We start from the raw sequence: 22,025 nt of genomic DNA, 5'->3' as shown, positions 1-22,025 counted from the left end.
ACAGGAAGGACAGAGGAGTGCGTGAGGACGGGTAACAAGAGTGCCGAGTGGAAGGAGGCGACGGTGGGGAGGGAGGGAGCGAGCGGCGGGGAGGGAGGGGGGAGAGGGGACGGAGCGAGGCGGCGGGGGCGGAGGGGGCGGAGGGGCGGGGCGAGGGGCGGGGCGAGGGGCGGTCGGGGCGGGGCGAGGGGCGGTCGGAGGGCTGGGATCCCGGAGTAGAAGGGTGCCGCTGAGCATGTGCGCCGTCTCCCAGGCGGACAAGCGGCTACGGCTTCCGTCTTGACCGGCTTTCCTCCACAAGGCAGGTAGGTCGTGGGCCCCGAGGACTGGCGCCGCAGGGTTTGAGATGCGGCAGCGGTTGAGATGTCGCTCGAGCCACGGGTTACCTAGACTTTGCCGCCACCGAGCCCTGGAGGTGGGGAGAGAGGGTGAGCAATTCAGGCCTGCAGCCAGAGTCCCCACCTCCAGCGTCCAGAAATGGAAAACGCTGTGGATCGGGAGCCAGAGCAACTTTGTTCTAGTTTTAGCTGTGCCAGTGGCTCCCTGCTTGACTCTGGGCGAATTCCCGCCCCTCACTGTCCTCCGTCTACCACCTGCAAAGTGAGAGGGCCTGTGGATAAGGTCTCCCTAAGTTTCAGATTGTCTTAAATTCATTTCCTTGACAAACTTCCTTTAAGACTTGTCCCTTGATTCACCAGACAAGTCCGTCCCTCAGCAACAACCTGGCTGCACTCTGAACTCTGGCCCCTCAGGTTTCAGCTGAACAAGTTGGATTTCTGGAATCAGCTCTGTCTGGGAGCAAAAAGCAGCCTCCAATCTCTAGACATTAGTCTGAGGAACTTGTTTTCTGTGCACTGAGTCAGTAATCCTTTCACTGGCTCTCCACCCAGGCAGGCAAATCATCTGGGGCTCAGAGAGGCTTTAAAACAAGCACAGCCAGGCTCTGTCCTGCCTTTTATCCTGTGCTGTACAGGTTCACCAAAATCAGTTTTTAAAAATCCAAATATGTCTAATACTGGAGGTTTGGGTTCTAGTCCTGGCTGTGCCACTGACTTGCTGTGACTTTAGGCAAATACCTGCCCCTCTCTGCTTCAGTCTTCCCAGCTGAACAGCCAGGCGGTTGGTCAGATGGTCTGCAAAGACTCTTCTGTCTTTGGCATTCCTAACAATAGTAATAGCAGTAGTGGTAATTGTTTCCTTACCTTGACCTACAAGGCCCTGTCTGAGCTGGTCCCTATCTACCTAAAGCACCAGACTCCTTGCCCTGCCTGAGGACCTTTGCACTTACTGTTTCCAGTGTCAGGAACATTTAACCACCTCCATTTCCTGAATAGTCGTTCTTCAGCTCTCCACTGAAACTTCAGTTGCTTAGGAAGTGTCTCCAACAACAAAGACTAGATTGGGTTTCTGGATTTGTATCCTCATGGTCCATGCTGCCTTCATTATGCTTAAGTATTTTTGTATTTCTTTTCAAATATCTGAATCCTCTCTTCTTTAATGCCTGTAAATGCCTTGAGGGATAGAAATCTGTCCCTTTCCCAGCACCTGGCACATAATAGGTAGAATGAACAGATAATCCCATTTATTCCAGCAATCTTGTGAGGTTGGGTCATTGTGCTTTTCTTACAAATAAGGAGACAGGGCTTCAGGTAGTGACACTCAGAGGGTCATACAGTAAGTTGGCAGCATCAGAATTTGAATGCAGATTATCATACTAAGTGAAGTAAGTCAGAGAAAGACAAATACATCACTTACATGTGGACTCTTAAAAAATGACACAATGAACTTATTTACCAACAGAAACAGACTCACAGACATAGGAAACAAACTTACGGTTACCAAAGGGGAAAGAGGGTAAAAGAATGAAATAACGCCATTTGCAGCAACATGGATGGACCTAGAGATGATCATACTAGGTAAAGTAAGTCAGAAGGAGAAAGACAAATATCATATGATATCACTTATGTGTGGAATCTAAAATATGATACAAATGAACTTACAAAACAGAAACAGACTCACAGACATAGAAAACAAATGTATGGTAACCAAAGGGGAAAGAGATGTGGAGGGAGATAAATTAGGAGTCTGAGATTAACAGATACAAACTACTATATACAAAATAGATAAACAGCAAGTTCCTACTATATAGCACAGGGAACTATATTCAATATCTTGTAATAACCTATAATGAAAAAGAATATATATGTATAACTGAATCACTATGCTATACACCAGAAACTAACACAACATTGTAAATCAACTATACTTCAATTAAAAAAAAGTTTGAACCCGGTCTGTCTCTGATTTTAAGGCCTGAACTTCCACCTTATCTGCCGTCTAATTCTAGGATCTTCTGCTGTGAAGACATTACCCAAGTGCCAGCAGATCTGACCCACATAGCCTGGAAAGAAAACACCATCAGGTTGTGGGTGGTCTTGTCCAGCTCAATCTCCCCTCGGCCCCTGGGATCTGAGGCAGACCTGGGGTGAACTGCCCCCTCCTGCAGACCCATGGCACGCCGGCTACAGTTACAACTGCTGACATGGGATGTGAAGGACACACTGCTTCGGCTCCGCCAACCCATGGGGGAGGAGTATGCCACCAAGGCCCAGGCCCACGGGCTGAAGGTAGAGGCCACAGCCCTGGAACAAGCCTTTTGGCAGGCGTACAGGGCTCAGAGCCTCAGCTTCCCCAACTATGGCCTGAGCCATGGCCTCACCTCCCGCCAGTGGTGGCTGGATGTGGTCCTGCAGACCTTCCACCGCGCCGGTGTTCAGGATGCCCAGGCTGTGGCCCCCATCGCTGACCAGCTGTACAAAGACTTCAGCAACCCCTGCACCTGGCAGGTGTTGCAGGGGGCTGAGGCCACCTTGAGGGAGTGCCGAAAACGGGGTCTGAGGCTGGCAGTGGTCTCCAACTTTGACCGACGGCTGGAGGGCATCCTAGTGGGTCTTGGCCTGCGGGAACACTTTGAATTTGTGCTGACCTCTGAGGCTGCTGGCTGGCCCAAGCCAGACCCCCGCATTTTCCGTGAGGCCTTGCGCCTTGCTCAGGTGGAACCGGCGGTAGCAGCCCATGTTGGAGATAGTTACCCACTTGATTACAAGGGAGCACGTGCTATAGGCATGCATAGCTTCCTGGTGGCTGGCCCGGAGCCTTTGGACCCTGGGATCAAGGATTCTATACCCCAAGAACACATTCTCCCCTCACTACCCCATCTCCTGCCTGCCCTTGACCGCCTAGAGGGCTCACCCCTGCAGCTTTGAGTCTGGTAGGGGAAGTGGCTGGGCCCAACAATCATTGGAGGCAGGGATCCCCTTCCTTCTTGAGATCTGGCCTTTGCCCCTCTCCCTGAAGCCTCCATATCGCATTCTGACTATAAAGCAGTGAATGCAGGGCTTTCAGTCCCACCCCACTAACCAGCTCCTGGTCTCTGAGATGTTTCATTCATTACACCTGTGTCCCTTTTCCATCATGAGTCCCCCTCACCTCCCCCAAGATTCATGAGAGCCCAACTGGCTTCAAAACTAGCAGTTTTCAAACTTTGTTTTAACAGCAGGGTCTTTTGTTATAGAAGAGCTTATGTGGAACCCCAACACGCAAAACCAGCAAAATGAGAAACAGCTAGGGTTGAAGCAGAGGTCCTGGGGCCCCTCATTCAGGCCCCAAAGCCTTTGCAACTCTCCCCCTGGGAAGCCTGAGGTCAGAGGAGCTTAGTTTGAACACCCAGAGCTAAACTGAACTGTGGGGACACTGTCCTCTAGGACACGTAGTCTGAAGGGGAATATTTAGACAAAGAACACCCTAATTATAGTCATGGGAAGAAACTTGATGTATGCTTGCCGTGTGGCAGGTACTCTGCTAAGGCCTCCTTTATATGCATATATAACCTTCAGAGCTACCAAGTGGGCCTAGGTTGTGTGACTTCCACCTTACAAGCAAGGAAATGGATTCATGGGTTAAGTATCCCGCCTGAGGTCACTGCAAGTACCTGCTGGAGCTGGGGTTCCCATGTAGGCATGTCTCTGACTCCAAAGCCCATCAGCTTGACTGCCAGGTTGCAAGTAGAAAGGGATCTGTGCCACGTGAGACAATGCAGTGGAGATCCAGGGAGAACAGGGAAGGTGTCCTGGGGGGCAGCCTGAAGGGCACCCCACTCGTAGGGATATAGCATGGAGGTGGGGAAGCACAGGGAGGGCTCTGGAGGGACCCTGAACTGGGGGTGGAATGTAAGTGGGCAGAGGGGTAAGAGGGGCATTCTGGGCAGTGGGCCTGTGAACTGTGGACTGAAGCTCTTTTCAGACTTGGCCATACCTCTTGCAGGTCTGTCTTCCTTGGGCTTGGTGCCAAGGCCCGGTGATTCAGAATTAATTCCCAAGTGTCAGGCAGTGAGGACATGGATCATGAGCTGTGGTCTTAAGAGCTGCAAGGGCCTCAGAAGTCATGTCTACCAAACAAGTTGATTTGATCCACCGTTTCAAGTAAATTATTGAGCAAACTTAAGGGTGGGGAGGGCTCTGGTGGCCCCCATCTCTGAGCCTAGGAGCCCTGTAGGTAAGATTGCCTATGAACTGTGTTCCCAGATGAAACAAAAATAGGAGGACCCCTGTTCTAATGTGGCCTCCTCAGAGAACAGTAAGGAACTTGCCCTTGGACCCAGCTACGCAGGGCACCGAACCCTGTCTCAGGCTCTTTCAGCTATGTATGCTGAGCTGCCTCCCGCTTATATCTGGGAATATGGATGAGGACGAAGAAGGCATCAATTTCCCAGCAAATGCACCACTAAGATCTGAGCTGGCACGTGGGGGCTTTTTCCAATTACCAACAAAGAACATGAAAAATTTTTCAATCTTTTAAAACCTTTAATAAAGTACATGTTCCCTAAGGCTGGCCCTCTTACTCCCTCAGCTCTTTATGGTTTGAAGACCTCACCCCGGGTCTCCATATTATGTAAGAGAAGGCTGCAGTTGGGGGAAGATTCGTTCCTTTTTCTACAGGCGGTCACGGGCTGGAGGCTGCGTGGCTGATGGGTGTGTTGCAGACAGGTTACCTGGAGACAGGATCCCCTGAGCCTTCTGAGTAGCCAGGCAGGACCTGGGGAAGGATAGAGCCCCCACCAGGCCACAGTCCTCTAGCCAGCAGCAGCCTGGCAGGAGTTCTAAATCCCTTCCAGATTGTCTTGTGTGTTAGAAAAATAGTCTCTCTATGTGCCATGTCATGAAAAGGATTGAGAGGCACTGAATTAAGGGGACGAAAGAGCTTCAGTCACAGGCTTTTCTGCCAGAGAACGGCTTATACTGGGGGTGGTGATTCCCCAGAAGAATCCATCACATGCACTCAGTGACCTGTCCACCCACCCGTCCATCCATCCATCCATCCAACCATCCGCTCGCTTGCCAAATGTTTATTGCATACTCACTATGCACCAGTCACCATGCTGGATGCCAGAGTTAAAGAGGTGAACAAGACCCTCAAAGGAGCAGATGCATGGTGGATTCTGGAGACCAAGGCCGGGGATGTAGCAGGTTCCTCACAGATACCCAGCATTTAACCATTGTACGTAGAACCCCTCCTAAAACTGCCCATTAGGCACAGGCAACATTTGAGGAAGGGACACTGGGTAGAAGCATGGCCTGAAAAGGTGGTGGGGAGGCAGACCTGGCCTCTCCATGGCCAAAGGTCAGCGGACGATGGAAATGGTCTGGTCAGCCACAGCAAAGACTGGGAAGAGGGGTCCAGGGAAGGATGCGTGGTGGGTGTGGAGCACCGTGCCTGAGGCCGGCTCGTAGAATAGCAGCTCCTGTGCCTGCAAGTCCAGCAGCACCCCCAGCAGAGCTGGGCAACGCAGCAGCCCCAGGGACTCGTGCTGCCCACCGTGTGAGAAACGGAATTCCTGGTCGTAGCGGGAGAAGACCCAGGAGAAGGCATTGTAGCCCAGACGAGAGTCATTGCCAGAACCCTTGCGGGGCAGCTGGCCTAAGGCCACGCCCACCTTATAGGCACAACTGTTCTGGACGTTCACCACCCAGGCATGCAGCCCAGCCTGGAAGGAAGTGGTGGCCAGGGCATTGGGCCAGTGGTCAAAGCGCTCCGGGCCATCTGTACAGGCCTTGGACTTCTTGGCATTGAAGGTCAGGGTCCTTCGATCATCTGACAATTGCAGGAAGGGGCTGACAGTCCTCTCATCAATACGCACATCCTCCGTGCCTGCCAGAAAGAATTCTCAGTTACCCAAGGCCCACCCTTAGCCCTGACCTGGTCCTGTCACAGAGCAAAGGGCTTCCTCACCACTCACTGGCAGACAAGCCATTCACTCTCCCTGAGCCTCAGATTCCTCATCTGTAAAATGGGGATCAAAATAGGACTTATCACAGGGTGGATGTGAGGATCTAATGAGATGATACATACAAAGTGCCTAGCATTAACAGGTGCTCAATAAATTGTGGCCATAACAACAGGAGTTACTTATTAGTCCAAGACCCTCATCTATAAACTCTCACAGAAATAAAGCCCAGAGACAAGAAGTAAGTTGCCCAAAGTTACAATCCATGTTGGTGGCAGGGACAAAATGAAGACCCAGCATTTCGTTCCTACATCTAGCGTCTAGCACTGATCATACTGCATTCTAATTGGGCATTATCTTCAGTTTCCAGATCAGACTTGTCCTAGTGACATGGTCCCTGGAAGCTTAGAAGCATCAGATATGCAGATTCCAGCAAGTAACTAAAAGGGACTGCTGGCACATCAGGCACTGCTGGAGACTAGAATCTAGAGAAGACAAGCTACAGCTTGTACTAACATTTTAAGGATAATGTGCAGGGAGGGAGGGATAAAATTGAGAAAGAATTAAATCCATTAACCTAACGTTTCTGTGACTTGTGCAAATACCACACGTGAGAGTGTGGAAGCTTTCATCTAGCTTGGGGGAAGCCTCAGACTACGTGGGAATTCCTGGAGGCAGGAGACTGTGTCACTTCCACCTCTGCGGCCCTAGCATGCAGCACAAGGCCAGGCCCACAGTCAGGCTGAGTCAATGTTTGTTCAGTGAGTAAGTGAGGCAAATCCAGGCAGCTTAATTCTTGCTCCAGATGCTCTCCAGTTGTCCATCAATTATATCTTCTTAAAGAGAAACTAGGTTTCCAAGAAATCATACTGAGCTGTTGCACTAGGGCAGGACAAAAGGAGGATGTGATTTATAGGAACAAGATTTTTCACAGACCTAACCACGGAGCAGGGTGCTTTGCAAACAGGAAGGACCTGGCCCAGCTGCCCCAGGCCTGTCCAGAACCTGGGCTCTACTGACAAGCCTGCATCTAGCATCTCTGGTTGCTTAAGCCACCATTCCAGATGCACTGGTCCCCACTGTGACCCAGCAGCAAACCCCAGACAGACAGACAGACAGACAGAAGCCCACTTGCTCCAACTGGTACCAGGCTCTAGCAGCTCCTAACCTGAGAGGGTCCCAAGAACAGCTGTTGCCCAGAGTTGGGTCAGTAGTGGGCTCCGAGTGCACTTCTCATCAAAGTTTAACTTTTCTGACTCCTGGGGATCCAAAATGCCTTCTGCTTCCTCGGTCCTTGAGCAGGAAGGAAAAAGCAAAAGCAGAGATTTAGGAAGGTTCTGGAAATATATCTGGATCAATACAGGGTGATGGGATGGGGACAGAAGTAAAATCCTCTTCCCATGAGGGTGACACCAAGAATGGCAGCCAGGCCTCATGTAGGAGCCCTGAAAAGGGGCTGGAGCCACAAGAAAAGGTCGGCATTCCCTCTGTGCCCTGGAGTCTTAGTTGCAGCAAGGCAGATGATTTGCAGGGAGGTAAGTACTTGGTGCCAGTATTAGAACTTGGATTGTGTTCTGTGGGGGAAGCAATTCACCAGTGTGTCTCAGTAGGTTAGTAGCAGAGCTGGGACTAGGACCTGAGCCTCTTGTACTGAAGTCTTTCCAATCCACCAACCTGCATGGAGAAAATTTCGCCACCCTCTAAGACCTATTGCAGCAACGCCTCTTGGTGTGGTCAGAAGGCACAGCCACTCCTCTGCTCTTATAATGCAAACACTCCTGAAAGATCGTGCAGGAAAGAACTACCAGTTATCACTCCAACCATAAAGTAGTCACAGTGCTTTGCTCCCAATAACTACCTCTCTTCAGCTCACAGAGGGGACTGGCTTTTGTTCGAAGGAATTTGGGAACATGAGATGCCCAGGAGGGGAGTACTGCCAGTCTTTAGGCAGCCAGTCTTCGGGTTTGCTGTCTTCTATATAGAATATCATGTGATCTTTGCTGGGAGGTAGTTGTTATCCCATTTGTCAGGAAAGAGAGATTCAGAGAAAGCACTGAGCTAACTACAGGAGTTAGATTCAAGTCTTGCCTTCATGAGAAAACAGAACAAACTCAGGCTAGAGTCCAGGCACCATTCAACATAATCTTTCCCTTGACCTGAAGTGAAATCTGATAGGGTGTAGGGCAAAATGAGGATCTGTCACAGAGCTCTGCAGACCTCTGAACTGGCTTCTGAGAAAGCATATTCTCACCGCCTTTAATCCTGAAGATGGCTTTGAGTTTAGGCAGCAGCTCTGAAAATACACACTCTCTTTCCCAAATCTCATGGCTCTGTCCATAAACGAAGGTGGGGAGAGAGAGGGTGGGGCATGTCTCCCCTCACGGATGCAAGCTGTTTTTAAGACTGTCATTGACTGTCCTGACTTGGGAGGAATGAGGTGAACAGGGCCCTAGAAAAGCTGAGAGCAGGCTCTGGTTACAAAGGCTCTTTGTACTCAGGACAAGAGAGGGTCTGTTGCCATCTTCTCAAAGCACCAAGGCTGGCACTGGAGGAGCTCCAGCTATCAGGTGAGGAGGAAAAAAGAGCCAGTGTCAGCAGTGCTAAGTCATCATCAGATGGTCCAGCTACCTCAGGGTACAGAAGGGAAAACCTGTGGCCTCAAAGGAGCGGGAGTGAACTGGGGCTGGGACATAGCAGGGCGGTGGCTGGGACCAGAAGTCCCAGCATGTGCAGTGGGACCTGCTGCCGAGCCAGGCCAGGGCTGAGCTCAGCCATGGACGTGGAGGCAACCTTGGGGCCAACAGAGGCATTTATCAGACAAGTGAGTTCCCAGCTAGAAGGCGCCTGACAGGTTTTGAAAACAGTATAGTCATCCTTCTCTATCCTGGTGGGGATTGGTTCTAGGACCCCCATGGATACTACAATCCCTTACAGTCAGCTCCCTGTATCCAAGGTTCCCCAAGTGCAGATCCTAAAACATTCAAATCCATGGTTGGTTGAATCCATGAATGCGGAACCCATGGCAACCGAGGGCCAACTGTGCTTTGAGAATAGGCACCCTCAGTCTAAAGGCACAGAGAACTACAAACAAAACTTTAGCAACTGTCAGGCAACTTTGCACAGATCGTAGGAATGAACAAATGAATAAATATATCGCTGTTGTTGGGTTTGCACTGCGAAAGGAGAATGACATAAATAAAGAATGCGGGAAGGCAAAGGAAAAGCCCTGTGATGTCTGACTAGACTCAGAAGTTGTGATACAAACTCATGAATAAATACGTTACGTGCACACGCACTCCTAGCTCTGTCTGCTGTCCACTGGGAAGGCCTGGAAGCCATGACACATCAGTAGCAATGAACACACCTAATGACCAAATCTTGGTTTTTAAATACTATTCCCCACTAACTGGAACCAAGATTCCCTGGAGAAATAGCTGATTCCAGGGCTGACGCAGCAAACGAACAAGTTGGGCCTGAAGTATCTTCTTGTGCCGGACAGCAAGAAAGTGCTCAAATGATGAGGAGCTGTCAAAAGGACACAGGATCCTGCTTAAAGGGATCTTCAAATCTGGGATGATTTGAAGATCAAAATTAATAGTAGTAACAGATTATAATGCATTGAATAAAATAAGAACCCATGAGTCAAAAAAAAAAATCAATGAGTCTGTATTGATACTAAGTAAGTGAATGAATAAACAAGCAAACTAATATAATACTGCATGTCAATTATACTTTAATTTAAAAAATTAATATCCCTCATAATGAAACAGAATGACATCATGTGCCCCCTGGTGTGACAGACTGAGGACACATCACTTATGAGATGTTCCTGCCAGAAATACATAACCTGAATCTAATCATGAGGTATCATTAGATAAACTTATATTGAGGGATGTTCTATAAAACTGTCCTAGACTCTTTAAAGGTGTTTAGGCAAAAAAAAAAAAAAGAAGGCTAAGGAACAATTACAGATTAAAACAGGCCAGATGCATCAGGTTAAAAAAAAATCCCAACATTGTATAGAACATTTTTGTCATAACTGGCAACATTTGAATATGGACTATATGTTATATAATAGTATTATATCAACATTTGAGTTCCTGAATTTAATAATTATACTGTATTAATGTAAGAGAATGTCCTTTCTTAGGAGATCCATGCTGAAGTATTTAGGAATAATATGTCAAGCTTTCTGAAACTTATTCTCAAATAGGTCAGAAAAAAATAAGTTTTATGTATCTATACTAGATGGATGGATAGATAGATAGACAGACAGAAAGACAGGAAGAAAGACACAGACAAGAAAGACAGAGAGTAAATGTGACCAAATGTTTTCTACGACTATTGCTAGGTAAAGTTCATTATAACATTTTGGCAAATTTTCTTTAAGTTTAAATTTTTCAGAACAAAAAATAAAGATAAAATTGTTTTCAAAAATCAGATCAGCCTGATATTGAGATCAGACAGTATTAGAGAAAGATGATGAAGATAACAGAGAAATAGAAGTCCAGCAGAAGTACAGAAAGACTGTAAGGGGGAAAAGTTGAAGCAAGCCAAGCATACACTAAAAGGAGACAGTAAACTAAATTTGGGTGCACCCACACTGTGGAATACCTCACATACTTTCCAAAAAGAGAGGCAAATCTACATGAACTGACATGAAAAGATTCAAAGATAGACAGCCCGATAAGTCATAAAATGAGTATAAAGCAATCTGTGTTTAAAAAAAAATTTTTAAGAGGCAAAAAAAAAAAGGTCCCACATACTCTCCTATGACTAAACATAGGAAAGTCCACAAGACACATACCTAAAAACTGATCACTTCTAGGGAACAGGATTGGGAAGAGGTGATGGAGACACTGTTAATTTCAAGTGGTTTTATATTGGTGAAAATTTTCTCTCTCTTGTGCACATGTATTGCCATTAAACTTAAATTAATGATAAGAAGAAAGGGCTGTGGTCCCCAAAGGCAGCTCAGAAATCTCACACAGACAGTGTAAGAGTTTAATCTCTTTGCCTGGAAAGTTACATCTTCTTGGCTGCTTTCTCAGGTTTTTGGGTCTCAGAATCTTTCAGAACCTTTCAGAACCCAGATAGGGCCTGGTGAAATTCTTTTATTATTGCATAAGTAAAATGAAGTTTTGAGTGGTAATGTAGACTTAGATTTCAAAGGTTTTTTCATCAGAGAAAGGGGAAGTGAGGCAGAGAAGACAGTACTGGGTCAGGTATCAGGTGTGGGTCTTAGTCAAGCCCCTGCCCCACTCTGAGCCTCAGCATTCTCATCTGTAGATAGGGGTGGTAAAACCCTCCAACAGGTGACTGTATATTTTTTAACAGAATAATGTTTAAGAAAGCCTGTGGTAAGCCTCTGATCATAATTATTTATTTCATTGCCTTTCCACATGGATCTAAAGCAGCTCTCCAAGTTAGGGGCAGGAAGACCCCTGTCCATCAAGCCTGGCTCCAGGGAAGCCACTCAGCTGCCTCCCCTAAGTTTCCTCCCAGGAGTGGCGGAGCCTGTCGGCAATGGACTAGGTAGAGAGACCTGAGGCCATGCTTCCCATGACTGGCCAAGTAAACACTGGGGGCCACACTTACCGCTCAAAAATCTCCAGCTCCTTCTGCTGTGAGGAAAGAAAACAGAGTCAGGCTGGGCTCCAGACAGTCAAGACTTAAATATAATTAACATGAATGAAAGGTTCCATGTGGACAGAGACTCTAGAATAAAAACTTCTACCCAGCACAAAGCTGTATGGGTCCTTCTTCCCATACCTCCTCCACCACACACACGAATGAATCCCTCCACCCTGTGTCCCACGGGGTCCGGGCTTTCCCTCAACTACACTTCAGGACAATCACATATTTACCCAGCATCCCATCCCTCACCAGGACTGTCAGGTGCTTGACAGCTGGGACTCTTTCTGAATCTTCTGCTGTGACTGCCCCAGGGTCTGGGACAGAATGTACTCAGTACATGGAGGCTGTCTGATGAAATGAACACAGTCTGGGACAGCCATGGAAACCGCCCCACTTGAGCTGCAGTGGGACAGCTCGGTTGTTCCGTGTTCTCATTTGTCTGCTTGGCATTATCTCCTCAGATAGTACCTTAAAACTGTCCAGTGTACCTTAAAATTGTCACCTTAAAACTGCACGTATCCGCATATCTCTATAAAATACTTTGAAAGGATATGTACCAAAACATTGATCATGGTACTTTCCGGGTGGTAGGATTGAGGGTGAGCTCTGTATTTGTATCTGACCACTTGTCACTGCGGTGTTCTCTCTGCGAGCTTCTGACTCTCTCCATCCCCCCCAGCACACCTCTGCACTTCCTTTAACATAGCTGTCACTCTTGCCTTTCAGGCATCAGTTTCTAAGTCACTTCATTCAGGAAGCCTTCCCGGACTACCACACCCCTCAGGTCTAGACTGCAGGGACTCCAGCTCCCAGGAATGTCCTCTGCCACAGCACGTATCCCTCCATATCCTAATTATCAGTTTATATTCATCTCTTCCATAAGGCTGTGAGTGGCTGACAGCTGTAGCCTATAACTCCACCTCATAGCACAATGCTTAGCATACAGTAGGCACTCAGCAAATATTTGCTCCCTATTGAAAGAATTGTTACCAGGTACAAAAAAAAAATCCATATAATTTTATTCCCCTGCCTCATCCCTATTCCAAATTATCATTTTCCACCTACTTCCAACCAATAAACATTCTCCGTGTTTTCAGACTTTTGGGGAGTCTGGCCAACTAGCTGTGTCCTTACGCTTGCCTGACTTACAATCAGCTGGAAGTCGTCCAGATGGGTAAGCATGTCCACCAGGCTGGTGCGGATGGCGTCGAGCTTCTGCAGCGCCTCGGCCCAGTGTGCTCGCTGCGTCAGGATGCTCTGGTGGGCCCGCTCCTCTTCATCATGCACCTGTTCCAGCAACCTCTGCTCCTCGCTCTCGCACAGACTCCTCACCAGACCCAGCCGCTGGATGACCAGTTCCCGTGCTGCACTGGCCATGCTCTGACAAGGGATCAAATAAGAAGTTGGGTCCTAGTAGAGCCCCAGTCAAGATTAGGAGAGTTTGGACTCAGCTGGAAGGTGTGCTGAGATTGATTAGCAATGTCTGCCATGGGCACAGTAAGGGCAGTAATAGTGCTTAAACCATCTGAACCATCCCATGTGCTTTAGGGTAAAGAAACGTGAGATCCAGACATCCAGGCCATATCTCATGGAGCCAGGATGACAGAATGGAAGAGCTGGACAGGGCTTAGAGATTAGCTGGAATCACCTGCCTATTTCACAGTTGGGAATCCCAAAGCCCAGAGACCAAGGCCAGAGAATCACAGAATTGCAGAGCAGAAAGGTTTAAGAAGTCTGAATACCAACAGTAGTTCAGTTGCTATTTTGACCATGTCTGAGGACCAAAAGCTCATTACTTTCCAAATCTGTCCATTCCAACTGCTTCCATGGTAGAAGTCTTTTCTGCTACATGAGAGGATTGAAGTTATTTCTCAGTCAATGAAGTTGACATGTGTCCTCTAGCATCTAGCACAGTGTCTGGCACAGAGTAGTTACTTGAATATTTACTGAATGGGAAAGTTTTTTCTAACTTAGTCAAAAATCTCTTGGTAGTGCTCACATGCCAAATCAGTGGCAGAGCTGGGGCTAGGACCCAGATCTCTTGATTCTCAGACCAATGCTATTCCCCTACATCAGTGCCATCTGGTAACCAGTCCTCCCCAAAGGCATCTGTTGCATGAAGCACCTGCACTCTTGCTAGACAAGTAAGAGGAGAATAGCTTCCTTCATGCCAGAAAGCCAGGGAAAGCCAGCAGCGCTCCTCGTTCCCTGCCCCTGAAGACCTGCTACGTACAATGCAGGGCACTATTATCCATGTTTTTCAGAAGAAACTAAGACCCACAATTTGCCCAATGGGGAAGAGAGTGGCTGAGTGAATGGCCAAGTGAACGCAGGGGTTCAGACTCCAACTTCAATGTTTTTTTGAGGCCACATAACACAGTGGTTAGGAAATTAGTCTGTAGAGACAGCGCCTAGGTTTAAATCTTACCTGTTTCACTTACTATCTGTGGAACGTTAAGCATGTTACTTATCTTCCCTGTACCTCAGTTTTCTAATCTGTCAAATGAGGATAATAATACTACCAACCTCATAAGGTTATTGTGATGATTAAATGAATTAATACATATGAAGTAAATAGAACAAAGCCTGGCACATAATGTTAATGTTCAAAGACACTGGCTATTGTTCTCTCTCTATCCCACCTCGATGCCTTACCCACGGGTGCGTTTCTGCAGCCATGGTTGTGCTATTTGATCAGCATCAAGGAGAGACCCAAGATGCATCAGATACTCCCTGACTAGAAGACTGCAGTCAATTTCAACAATCTCCTTGAGTCATTCCCAGAAAATAATAGCAGAGAAAAAAGAAAACTTTGCTTTCCAAAGATATGCCAGAATAAACCACAATCTTTCCTAGAAAAAAACACAGAAATGCTGGGAAAATAGTCCAAAGCATCCTTGTAAACGTGAAGCTGGCAGCTCAGAAAAGGAAATCCTGTGCAGTCCAAAAGTAGAAAGGAAACTGAAAACCAGTGTAATCAAGAGCCAAGGACTCAACTAGTTGCCCTGAGTGTGGCTTGTGATTTACTTCAGAATCTTATGCTCATCTAAACCATCAGACAAAAATGAGAGCACAATAAAGATGTCTCTAATCAAAAGTGGAAAATTTCCTATGAATGGGGGAATTTATTAAAAGATGTACTTTAACTAAAATACTGGACAACAGACTGTAAGGCCAGAGGGGTTATTGAGTGAAGCAGTCTTAGGGTACTTAGTTGGGTTGATTCATTTTAGACACTTATTTGTGTTAAAATCTTTTTTTTTAAAGATACTTGTTTTATTTTTAGGTTTTTTGTTGGGGGGGGGGTAGTAATTAGGTTTATTTATTTATTTATTTTTTAAATGGAGGGACTGGGGATTGAAGCCAGGACCTTATGCATGCCTAGCATGCACTCTACCACTGGAGCTATACTCTCCTCCCATCTGTGTTAAAATCTTAAGGGGACCAAAATGGACAATAGAATATATACCTTTCAAGCTAGCACATGGAAGAAGGAGAAGGGGTTGATTTACTCAAAAGAAAGCAGAAAGGAAGAAAAAAGGCATTTAAAAAAAGCAGGCTGTATAAAAAACATAAAATGATAGCCATAAATCCAAGTGTATCAGCAATCACAATAGTGCTAAACTGATTAAACTCCCTAGTTAAAAGGCAGGGATTATCAGATTGGAGTTTTTTTTTTTTAAATGAAACAAAATCCAGTTACAAGACATACCTAAAACAAAGAACATAAGAAGTTGAAAGTAAAAGGAAAGATAGTGATAAATCTGGAAAACATTTGCTGGTAGAGTAATAAATAAAGGACAAAATAGTCTTTAAGGCAAAAAGAATTCCGAGGTATACAGGTCACTAAAAACTGATAAAAGGAATGTTTTACCAAGAATACGTAACAAATCTAAATATACACATTTAATGGATAGGACCAAAATATAAAAAGAATAATTGACAGAATTATAAGGAAAAACAAACAAGTCCACAGCATAGTATGAAAATGTAAATACCCTTTGTCAGTAATCAATAAATCTGGCAATAAAAAATTACTAAGTGTAGAGATTTGAACCAATTAATAAGCTTAATTAATAGATGTATATAAAATCCTACACATTTTTTCAAGTGAATATGAAACATTCACTTAAGTTGACCATATTGCTTTTTCCCTGTACTTATTCACTTAGTGATTTCATCCTTCCCCATGGCTTTCACATTATACACTCACACACTGGTGAATCCCAAATTTATGTCTCCAGCCCAGTCCTCTCCCAACTCACATATCCAGCCACCTACTCAACATCTTCACTGGGATGTCTAATAGGCATCTCAAACTTAACATGTCCACAACTAAACTCCTAATCCCCTCCTCCACCAACCATCACTCCTTCTTTACCTTGGTAAACAGCTGCCCCAGCCTTCCAGTCGCTCAAATCCAAAAACCTAAGTTATCCTGATCCCTCCTGCCTTTCTCTCATTGCCCACATCCAATGCACCTGCAAATCCTTCTGTTTGTTCCTTCAAAATATATGCAGAATCCAGCCACATCTCACCATCCCTACCACCATCACTCAGGCCCAAACCCCTCTGTCTCTCATCTGGATTACTGCAACAGCTTTCTAATTGGGTCTCCCTAATTTTACCTTTGCTGCCTCTGGTCACTTGGTCACTTCTCAACACACAGCAAGAGTATTTCTTTTTTTTAATTTTTAATTTTTTTACTGAACTTTTTAAAATAGTTGATTTATAGAGCACTTCTTTTAAATCTTAAGTCATATCATCTTTCTGCTCAAAAATTTCTAATGAATTCCCACTTTCCCCAAATAAAAGACAAAGCCCCTATGTGGCCAGCAAGGATTCTACCCAGCTCCCTCTGCTGCTCACCTCTCTGGCTTCACCTCCTTTGCCGTCACACTTGTTCACTCTGCTTCAGCCTCACAGGCCTCCTGGCTGCTACTCCAACATGCCAGGTATGCTCCCACCTCAGGGCTTTGGCACATGCCTTTCCCCCTTTTTGTAACACTCTTCCCCAGATATATGGTCCATTCCCTGTCCCCCCTTAAACTCCATGCAAATATCATTCTTCTTAATTAGGTGATTCCCAATCACAGCATATGTAACTACAACCCCCATCCTCAACACATCCAATCCCCTTCCTGCGTTATATTTTTCCATAGCGCTTATCACCTTTTGACATAGTATATATTTTATTTGTTATTATCCCTTTCCCCTAAATAGAATGTAGGCATCATGAAAACAAGAGTTTTCATACGTTTTATTCGTTGTGGAATCTCTAGGACATAGAAGAGCAGTGCTTGGCATGTGGTAGGCTAGGGATTTATTAAATAATCAAACAAATGGCAAAATGTTGTAAGTAGTCCCCTTAAGTCAGCATCTAATACAAAAGGGTCTGTCCAACATTGAACTGAAGTACTGAAGTCCTAGCCAGCGCAGTTAAGACAAGAAAATAAAAGGATGAGGAAATCTTTTTATTTGAGTGTGAGAGAGAGGGAGAAATTATCATGCAAAGAGAAGTAGAGATGGACACAGAATAGCTGCCTGGACTTCTAGCAGCTTTCTCTTTCCTGGTTCTAGTCCCCTTTAGGTTCTGAACGACTCTTGTATCCAGCCAGGAAATTCCCTGTTTTGCTTATGCTAGTTTAACTGCAACTAACTTGCAAACAAAATCATTTATTTTTTGACCAAAATAGTTACAAGCCTGCTCCATGTACTGTTGGGGAAGGAGGGAGGCGATGTGCAGAAAGAATTTCATAGCCCCCGCCCTTGAAGGGCATGCTTGAGAGTAAAGATGTAGCAGTGGCAATGGGTCAACTGAATAAAGGATCAGCAGTGAGGTGTAGCAGAAGGAGCACCTCCCGGGAGTCAGGAGATCCAGGCCATAGAACTGACTCTGGTAGGAGTCTGTGAGACCTTGGACAAGTCAATTAACCTCTAGGGGACCCACTTCCCCATCAGTAAACAAGGATGTTACTGCCACCTACTGCATAAGATTATCATAAAGAGTCCATAGCTCATTTTATCATACTGGAGTTGAGCACAAAATAATTAGATGGTAGAAAAATGCTACCCCTCCTGATCCTTTGCCTGCAAAAAGTCTTCTATCAGAGCCTTGCACTGAAGTGTCTGCTGGGAATAATCCTCTCTGCCCAGATCGTAAAACCAAGGCTCAGGGAGAGCGGAACCATCCTTTCTGGGCATCCAGCTGTGTTAGTAGCACAATGAGTCTGTGAAGTTGGGAAGGGACCCTAGACTGGTCCAAGCCCCTAAAGTTGAGGTCCTATCCTAGGAGGGGTCCCAAAGGAGAGGGGAAAGGGGAAGAATTACCTACCACTGCTCTCTGGTTCTTCCCTGGCAGGACATCAGCCATATACTTGGTGATGGTAGCACTCTGTATTTGCAGCCTCTCACACTGGTCCACAATCTTGTTCTGTAACACAAATGACACCCATGGCATCTTGATCCATGTTGATCCATTCACTCCATTCTAGTGTTTTTTTTTTTCTTTTTACCCCACCTCAGCCACCCACTCCCATGGTCACATCTCAGACCTCATCATTATCAAAAACTATACCACAGCCAAAATCTTCATTTCAAGGATCCCACACCCTGCCCACCACTTCCCATCCTTCTAGAGCACAAACTCTAGAATCTCCATTCCAACAGTTCTTCAGCTTAGTTGGAGTCACCAATACACTAGTTTTACTACTTTTCACTGTCCATCATCCCCTTTTGTGGCCTTGCCTCCCTCTTTACCCTGAAATCCTGTGGTCCATCATTAAGATCACTTTCTTACATACACTCTCAACCCTTCTTTCATACCCAGCTCCCTGACTCTCCACACCTGCACCTGAGGAGAACGTGCATGGTTTCTCAAAATGCTCTTCCCCAAAACATCCCCATTCATTAAACAGCGCCGTCAATCATCAGTCTCATTACCCAAACCACAAACCCAGGAGTTACTCTCCAACCCCACACCTAACCTATCAGTGAGTCCTATCAGTAGCATCTCTAAAGTCTTCCTCTCTCTCTCCTCTGGCCACTTCTGCTCACCTCTACTTCTGCTGTTCCACCCACATCACCATCCTTTCTTACAGGAACTGCTGTTACCGCCTCCTAACTGGGCTTCCATTCTTGAAACCCTCCCACCCTAGTTAGCCACTGTCACCTTCTGTAAGGAAATCAGATCAGGTCACATCCCCACTCAAAATCCTCACAATGGCTTTCCAATTCACCCACAGTGAGATGGTAGCCAACAAGGCCCTACCTGATGGGACTCTGCCTATCTCTCCTATGTCACTTCCTACCATTCTCCACATTGGCCTTCTTTCTGTTTCGATAAATACACCAAACTTGTCCTGACCTCAGTGCCTTTGCACCTGTTGTTTATTCTGTCTCCAGCAGTCTTCTCCCACACATATGTCTCACTCCCTGACTCCATTCAGATGTCACCTGACCATCGCCATACTCCATTCCCTTACTTTATTTTTCTCCCTTGCACCTTTCACTCTCTGACTGTATTTTATCAGTCTGGTTTTTTTGTGTGTGTATTTTTTTTTTAATATTTCCCCTCCTCCACCACAGGAACATAAGCACCATGGCTTTGACTTGTTCTCTATGTCCTACTTCCTAGAAGAAAGTTCCTATACAACGAAGGCCTTGAATAAATATTTGTTGAACGAATGAACACCCACTTCCTCGGCCACAAGAGGTTCAGCAGTTCACAGCTCCTGAAGCTGTAAGCATCTCTCGTGAGAGCAGGAGAGAGTTTTAGGAATGAAGACGCTGACTTGCCCAAGGAGATATAGCCAGGGCCCTGCTTCGCCAACACCATTTCTCTAGGTAACAATTGGAGTTCTTCCAAGCAGCAGCGCCCCCACCATTTCCCCTAAGAGCTTTGCCCCAGTTCCATCTGCCGAAAGGAAACTCAGCTATCTCTTCTAGGCAGCTCTTGTAAATCCTTCTTCACACAATTAGGAATTAGTCTTACACTTCATCGGTCCAAATACGAAGTTAAAGAATGGAGTTGACTGGTATGAAGTTGTGACCACCACCCACCATGGGATTGAGACTAGCTTCTGAAAAGCTACAGGGCAGGTATTCAGAAGGTAAGAGAGAGGTTGTTGAACTGGTGTTGTTTTTGCCCAGTTCAGTAACAATCTTGCTCAGAGGCAAAATTTCTTTGCTGGCTAGAGGGATGGGGAAGCCTACAAAAGCCATAGTCTACTCAAAATTGGAGGGAGAAAGGGCAAGACTCATCTCCCTCCAGGCAAAGAGATGAGCATGCTAATGGCCTCAGGAGGGTTCAGGGAAGGTGCTCCTTCCAGAGCAGAATGCATTTCAAAACAAGCACCAGGCCTGCCATCCTGGCCCAGCCTTCACCCTTTCTACCACTCAAATTCAACTTCAATGGTACTTTTTTTTTTTTAAGGTTTTTATTAAATTCTCACTTCCATTAGCATCACTTCCTCCCTCCAACCACTGAAGCAAAGAAGTGTTTTTTTCTGGCCTAGTCAATGACTCCCATGGTCCAGCCTCTGAACGTTAGTAACCTTGGAGGAGTGACTGCCTTGTTCCGGGCCTCAGTTTCCGCATCTGTAAAATGTAGCTTGGACCACCACTTCAAAGGCCTGTTCTGGATGGGATGAGATGATGGATATTTAAGTGCTTGGGAACTTGCAAAGTTTCTATCCATTGTACAAGTTCATTACCCTATATTGTCCAAGCCTGTTCTCATCATCACTGTTGTGGATAGTGGTGACAGGTAGGACCAATCAGGAGTTCTCACGCGAGGCTGAATAACTGAAACCCTCGGCCCCTGCACCCTGTCCAGTGTGTTTATTACAATCCAGTCTGAGTACTCAAGTCCTCAGCAAGAGCCCTCAGGCCTCACAGATGGGCAGAACTCCAGGGAGAGGCTGGCAGAATCAAGTCGGTTAATCAAATTGCCAGGAAATCCCCAGGGACCACAGCTAGGGTGGAAAGAGGGAGGAAGCCCACGGTGACTTGACTCTCCAATCTCAGCAGCTTAGGGCAGGTTGGTGACAAGAAAGTGACTAGCTTGAAGTCAAGCTGAAAGTGAGGAGAAAGAAATCCTAGGTGAAGGGTTCCAGTAGGAACCTCCCCACATCCTCCCCGCCCTCTTCGTTTACCCTAGTGAAATCAGCTTTAAGTACAGTCCAGGTCAACCTTGTAAGGGAAAAGAAATCTCCTCACCAGGAAGTCTGAAGGGTGGACAAGGGGAGGGGCTTTGAGTCGAGGGGCTGAGGAGAAAGGAGGCACCGGGTTTTATTAGAGGTCAGTTTCCAACGGCGCGGATGTTGGGGTACACCTTGTCCCGCACAACTGGAGAGAGTGGGGCCCTTTACTGCCCAAGGCCAGAACCATCGCACAACTCTAATTGATACGAGCTATCATTGCCCCCAAGCTAAAAATGAGGATCTGAGGCTAAGAGATTTACGAGACTCACGGGGAGGACCTAACAGAGGAGGGATTCGAACTCCGGTCAGCCTGACTCCAGAAGCCACACCCGTAACCGCCTCGCTCTACAGCCAGTGCCCGGACTCCCGGACCGGCCGCCGGGAGCTCCCGGCCCCAGGCTGCTGGGTGCGCGCCGGGTCTCGCTCAGCGCCTCCCCGCCGGCGCCCCCCTTCTTCCGAAGCCCACCGCCCGCCAGCGCCCACACCCGCTCACCCGCAGCTCTTCCGCGCGCTCCTCGGCCCGGCGGATGCGGTGCCCCCGGCAGCGGCCGCCCAGCCCCGCGCAGGCGGCGCACACGGGCCGTCGCTCAGAGCAGCAAAACCAGCTCAAAGCCTGGCCGTGCTCTGGGCAGAGCGGCCCCGGCTCGGGCCCCGGCCCGGGCCCCGGCCCCACACTCTCCACGGACATGGCCGAGCGCCCGGCGCCGCGCGCTCCACCTGTCGCAGGTGGCGGCTGGGCGGGGCCTCCCTGACCCCGCCCCCGGGCCCTGCCGAGCGCGCAGCAAGCGGGCCGCCGCGCTTCCTCCTGCCGGACTTTTGCCGCCCCTTGGGCGCCCGCACCCGGACCGGATCGAGCCGGCTTCCGCAGTCTTTTTGATTTTTTTGCTGAATTAAATTGCATC

General features: G+C 47.1%; 2 protein-coding genes across 4 annotated transcripts; one reads left to right on the top strand and one right to left on the bottom strand.

The window, feature by feature from the left end:
• Positions 1-190: 190 nt before the first annotated feature.
• On the top strand, positions 191-4,885 carry HDHD3 (haloacid dehalogenase like hydrolase domain containing 3). The gene is made up of 2 exons (XM_015245383.3): positions 191-305; positions 2,348-4,885. Exon 2 carries the CDS (start codon positions 2,511-2,513, stop codon positions 3,264-3,266), a length of 756 nt encoding a protein of 251 aa, XP_015100869.2. The 5' UTR covers positions 191-305; positions 2,348-2,510; the 3' UTR covers positions 3,267-4,885.
• Positions 4,886-5,389: 504 nt separating this feature from the next.
• On the bottom strand, positions 5,390-21,851 carry BSPRY (B-box and SPRY domain containing). Of its 3 annotated transcripts, none has more exons than XM_072959968.1 (6): positions 21,617-21,851; positions 18,255-18,353; positions 13,070-13,300; positions 11,882-11,907; positions 7,452-7,576; positions 5,390-6,207 (listed from the first exon to the last, which is right to left on the bottom strand). In XM_072959968.1, exons 1-6 carry the CDS (start codon positions 21,809-21,811, stop codon positions 5,681-5,683), a joined length of 1,203 nt encoding a protein of 400 aa, XP_072816069.1. In that variant the 5' UTR covers positions 21,812-21,851; the 3' UTR covers positions 5,390-5,680. The 3 variants fall into 3 exon arrangements, with proteins under 3 accessions (XP_072816069.1, XP_072816070.1, XP_072816071.1); XM_072959969.1 differs by having other exon boundaries at positions 11,882-11,904; positions 21,617-21,825; XM_072959970.1 differs by lacking the exon at positions 21,617-21,851 and adding an exon at positions 21,393-21,514.
• Positions 21,852-22,025: the final 174 nt, after the last annotated feature.

Source organism: Vicugna pacos, chromosome 4 (assembly GCF_048564905.1).
Source record: "Vicugna pacos chromosome 4, VicPac4, whole genome shotgun sequence".
In the NCBI taxonomy this organism is placed as follows: Eukaryota; Metazoa; Chordata; class Mammalia; order Artiodactyla; family Camelidae; genus Vicugna; species Vicugna pacos.
This window is presented reverse-complemented; position numbering and strand designations above follow the sequence as displayed.

Excerpts from the sequence above, each read along its gene's own strand:
- HDHD3 (XM_015245383.3), top strand. The coding sequence starts at position 2,511 with ATGGCACGCCGGCTACAGTTACAACTGCTGACATGGGATGTGAAGGAC.
- BSPRY (XM_072959968.1), bottom strand. The coding sequence starts at position 21,811 with ATGTCCGTGGAGAGTGTGGGGCCGGGGCCCGGGCCGGGGCCCGAGCCG. Across the intron at positions 13,301-18,254 it reads GGAAGAACCAGAGAGCAGTG|AGCATGGCCAGTGCAGCACG; the intron begins GTAGGTAATTCT and ends ATCCCTTGTCAG. Across the intron at positions 7,577-11,881 it reads GAGCTGGAGATTTTTGAGCG|GACCGAGGAAGCAGAAGGCA; the intron begins GTAAGTGTGGCC and ends TTCCTGCTCAAG.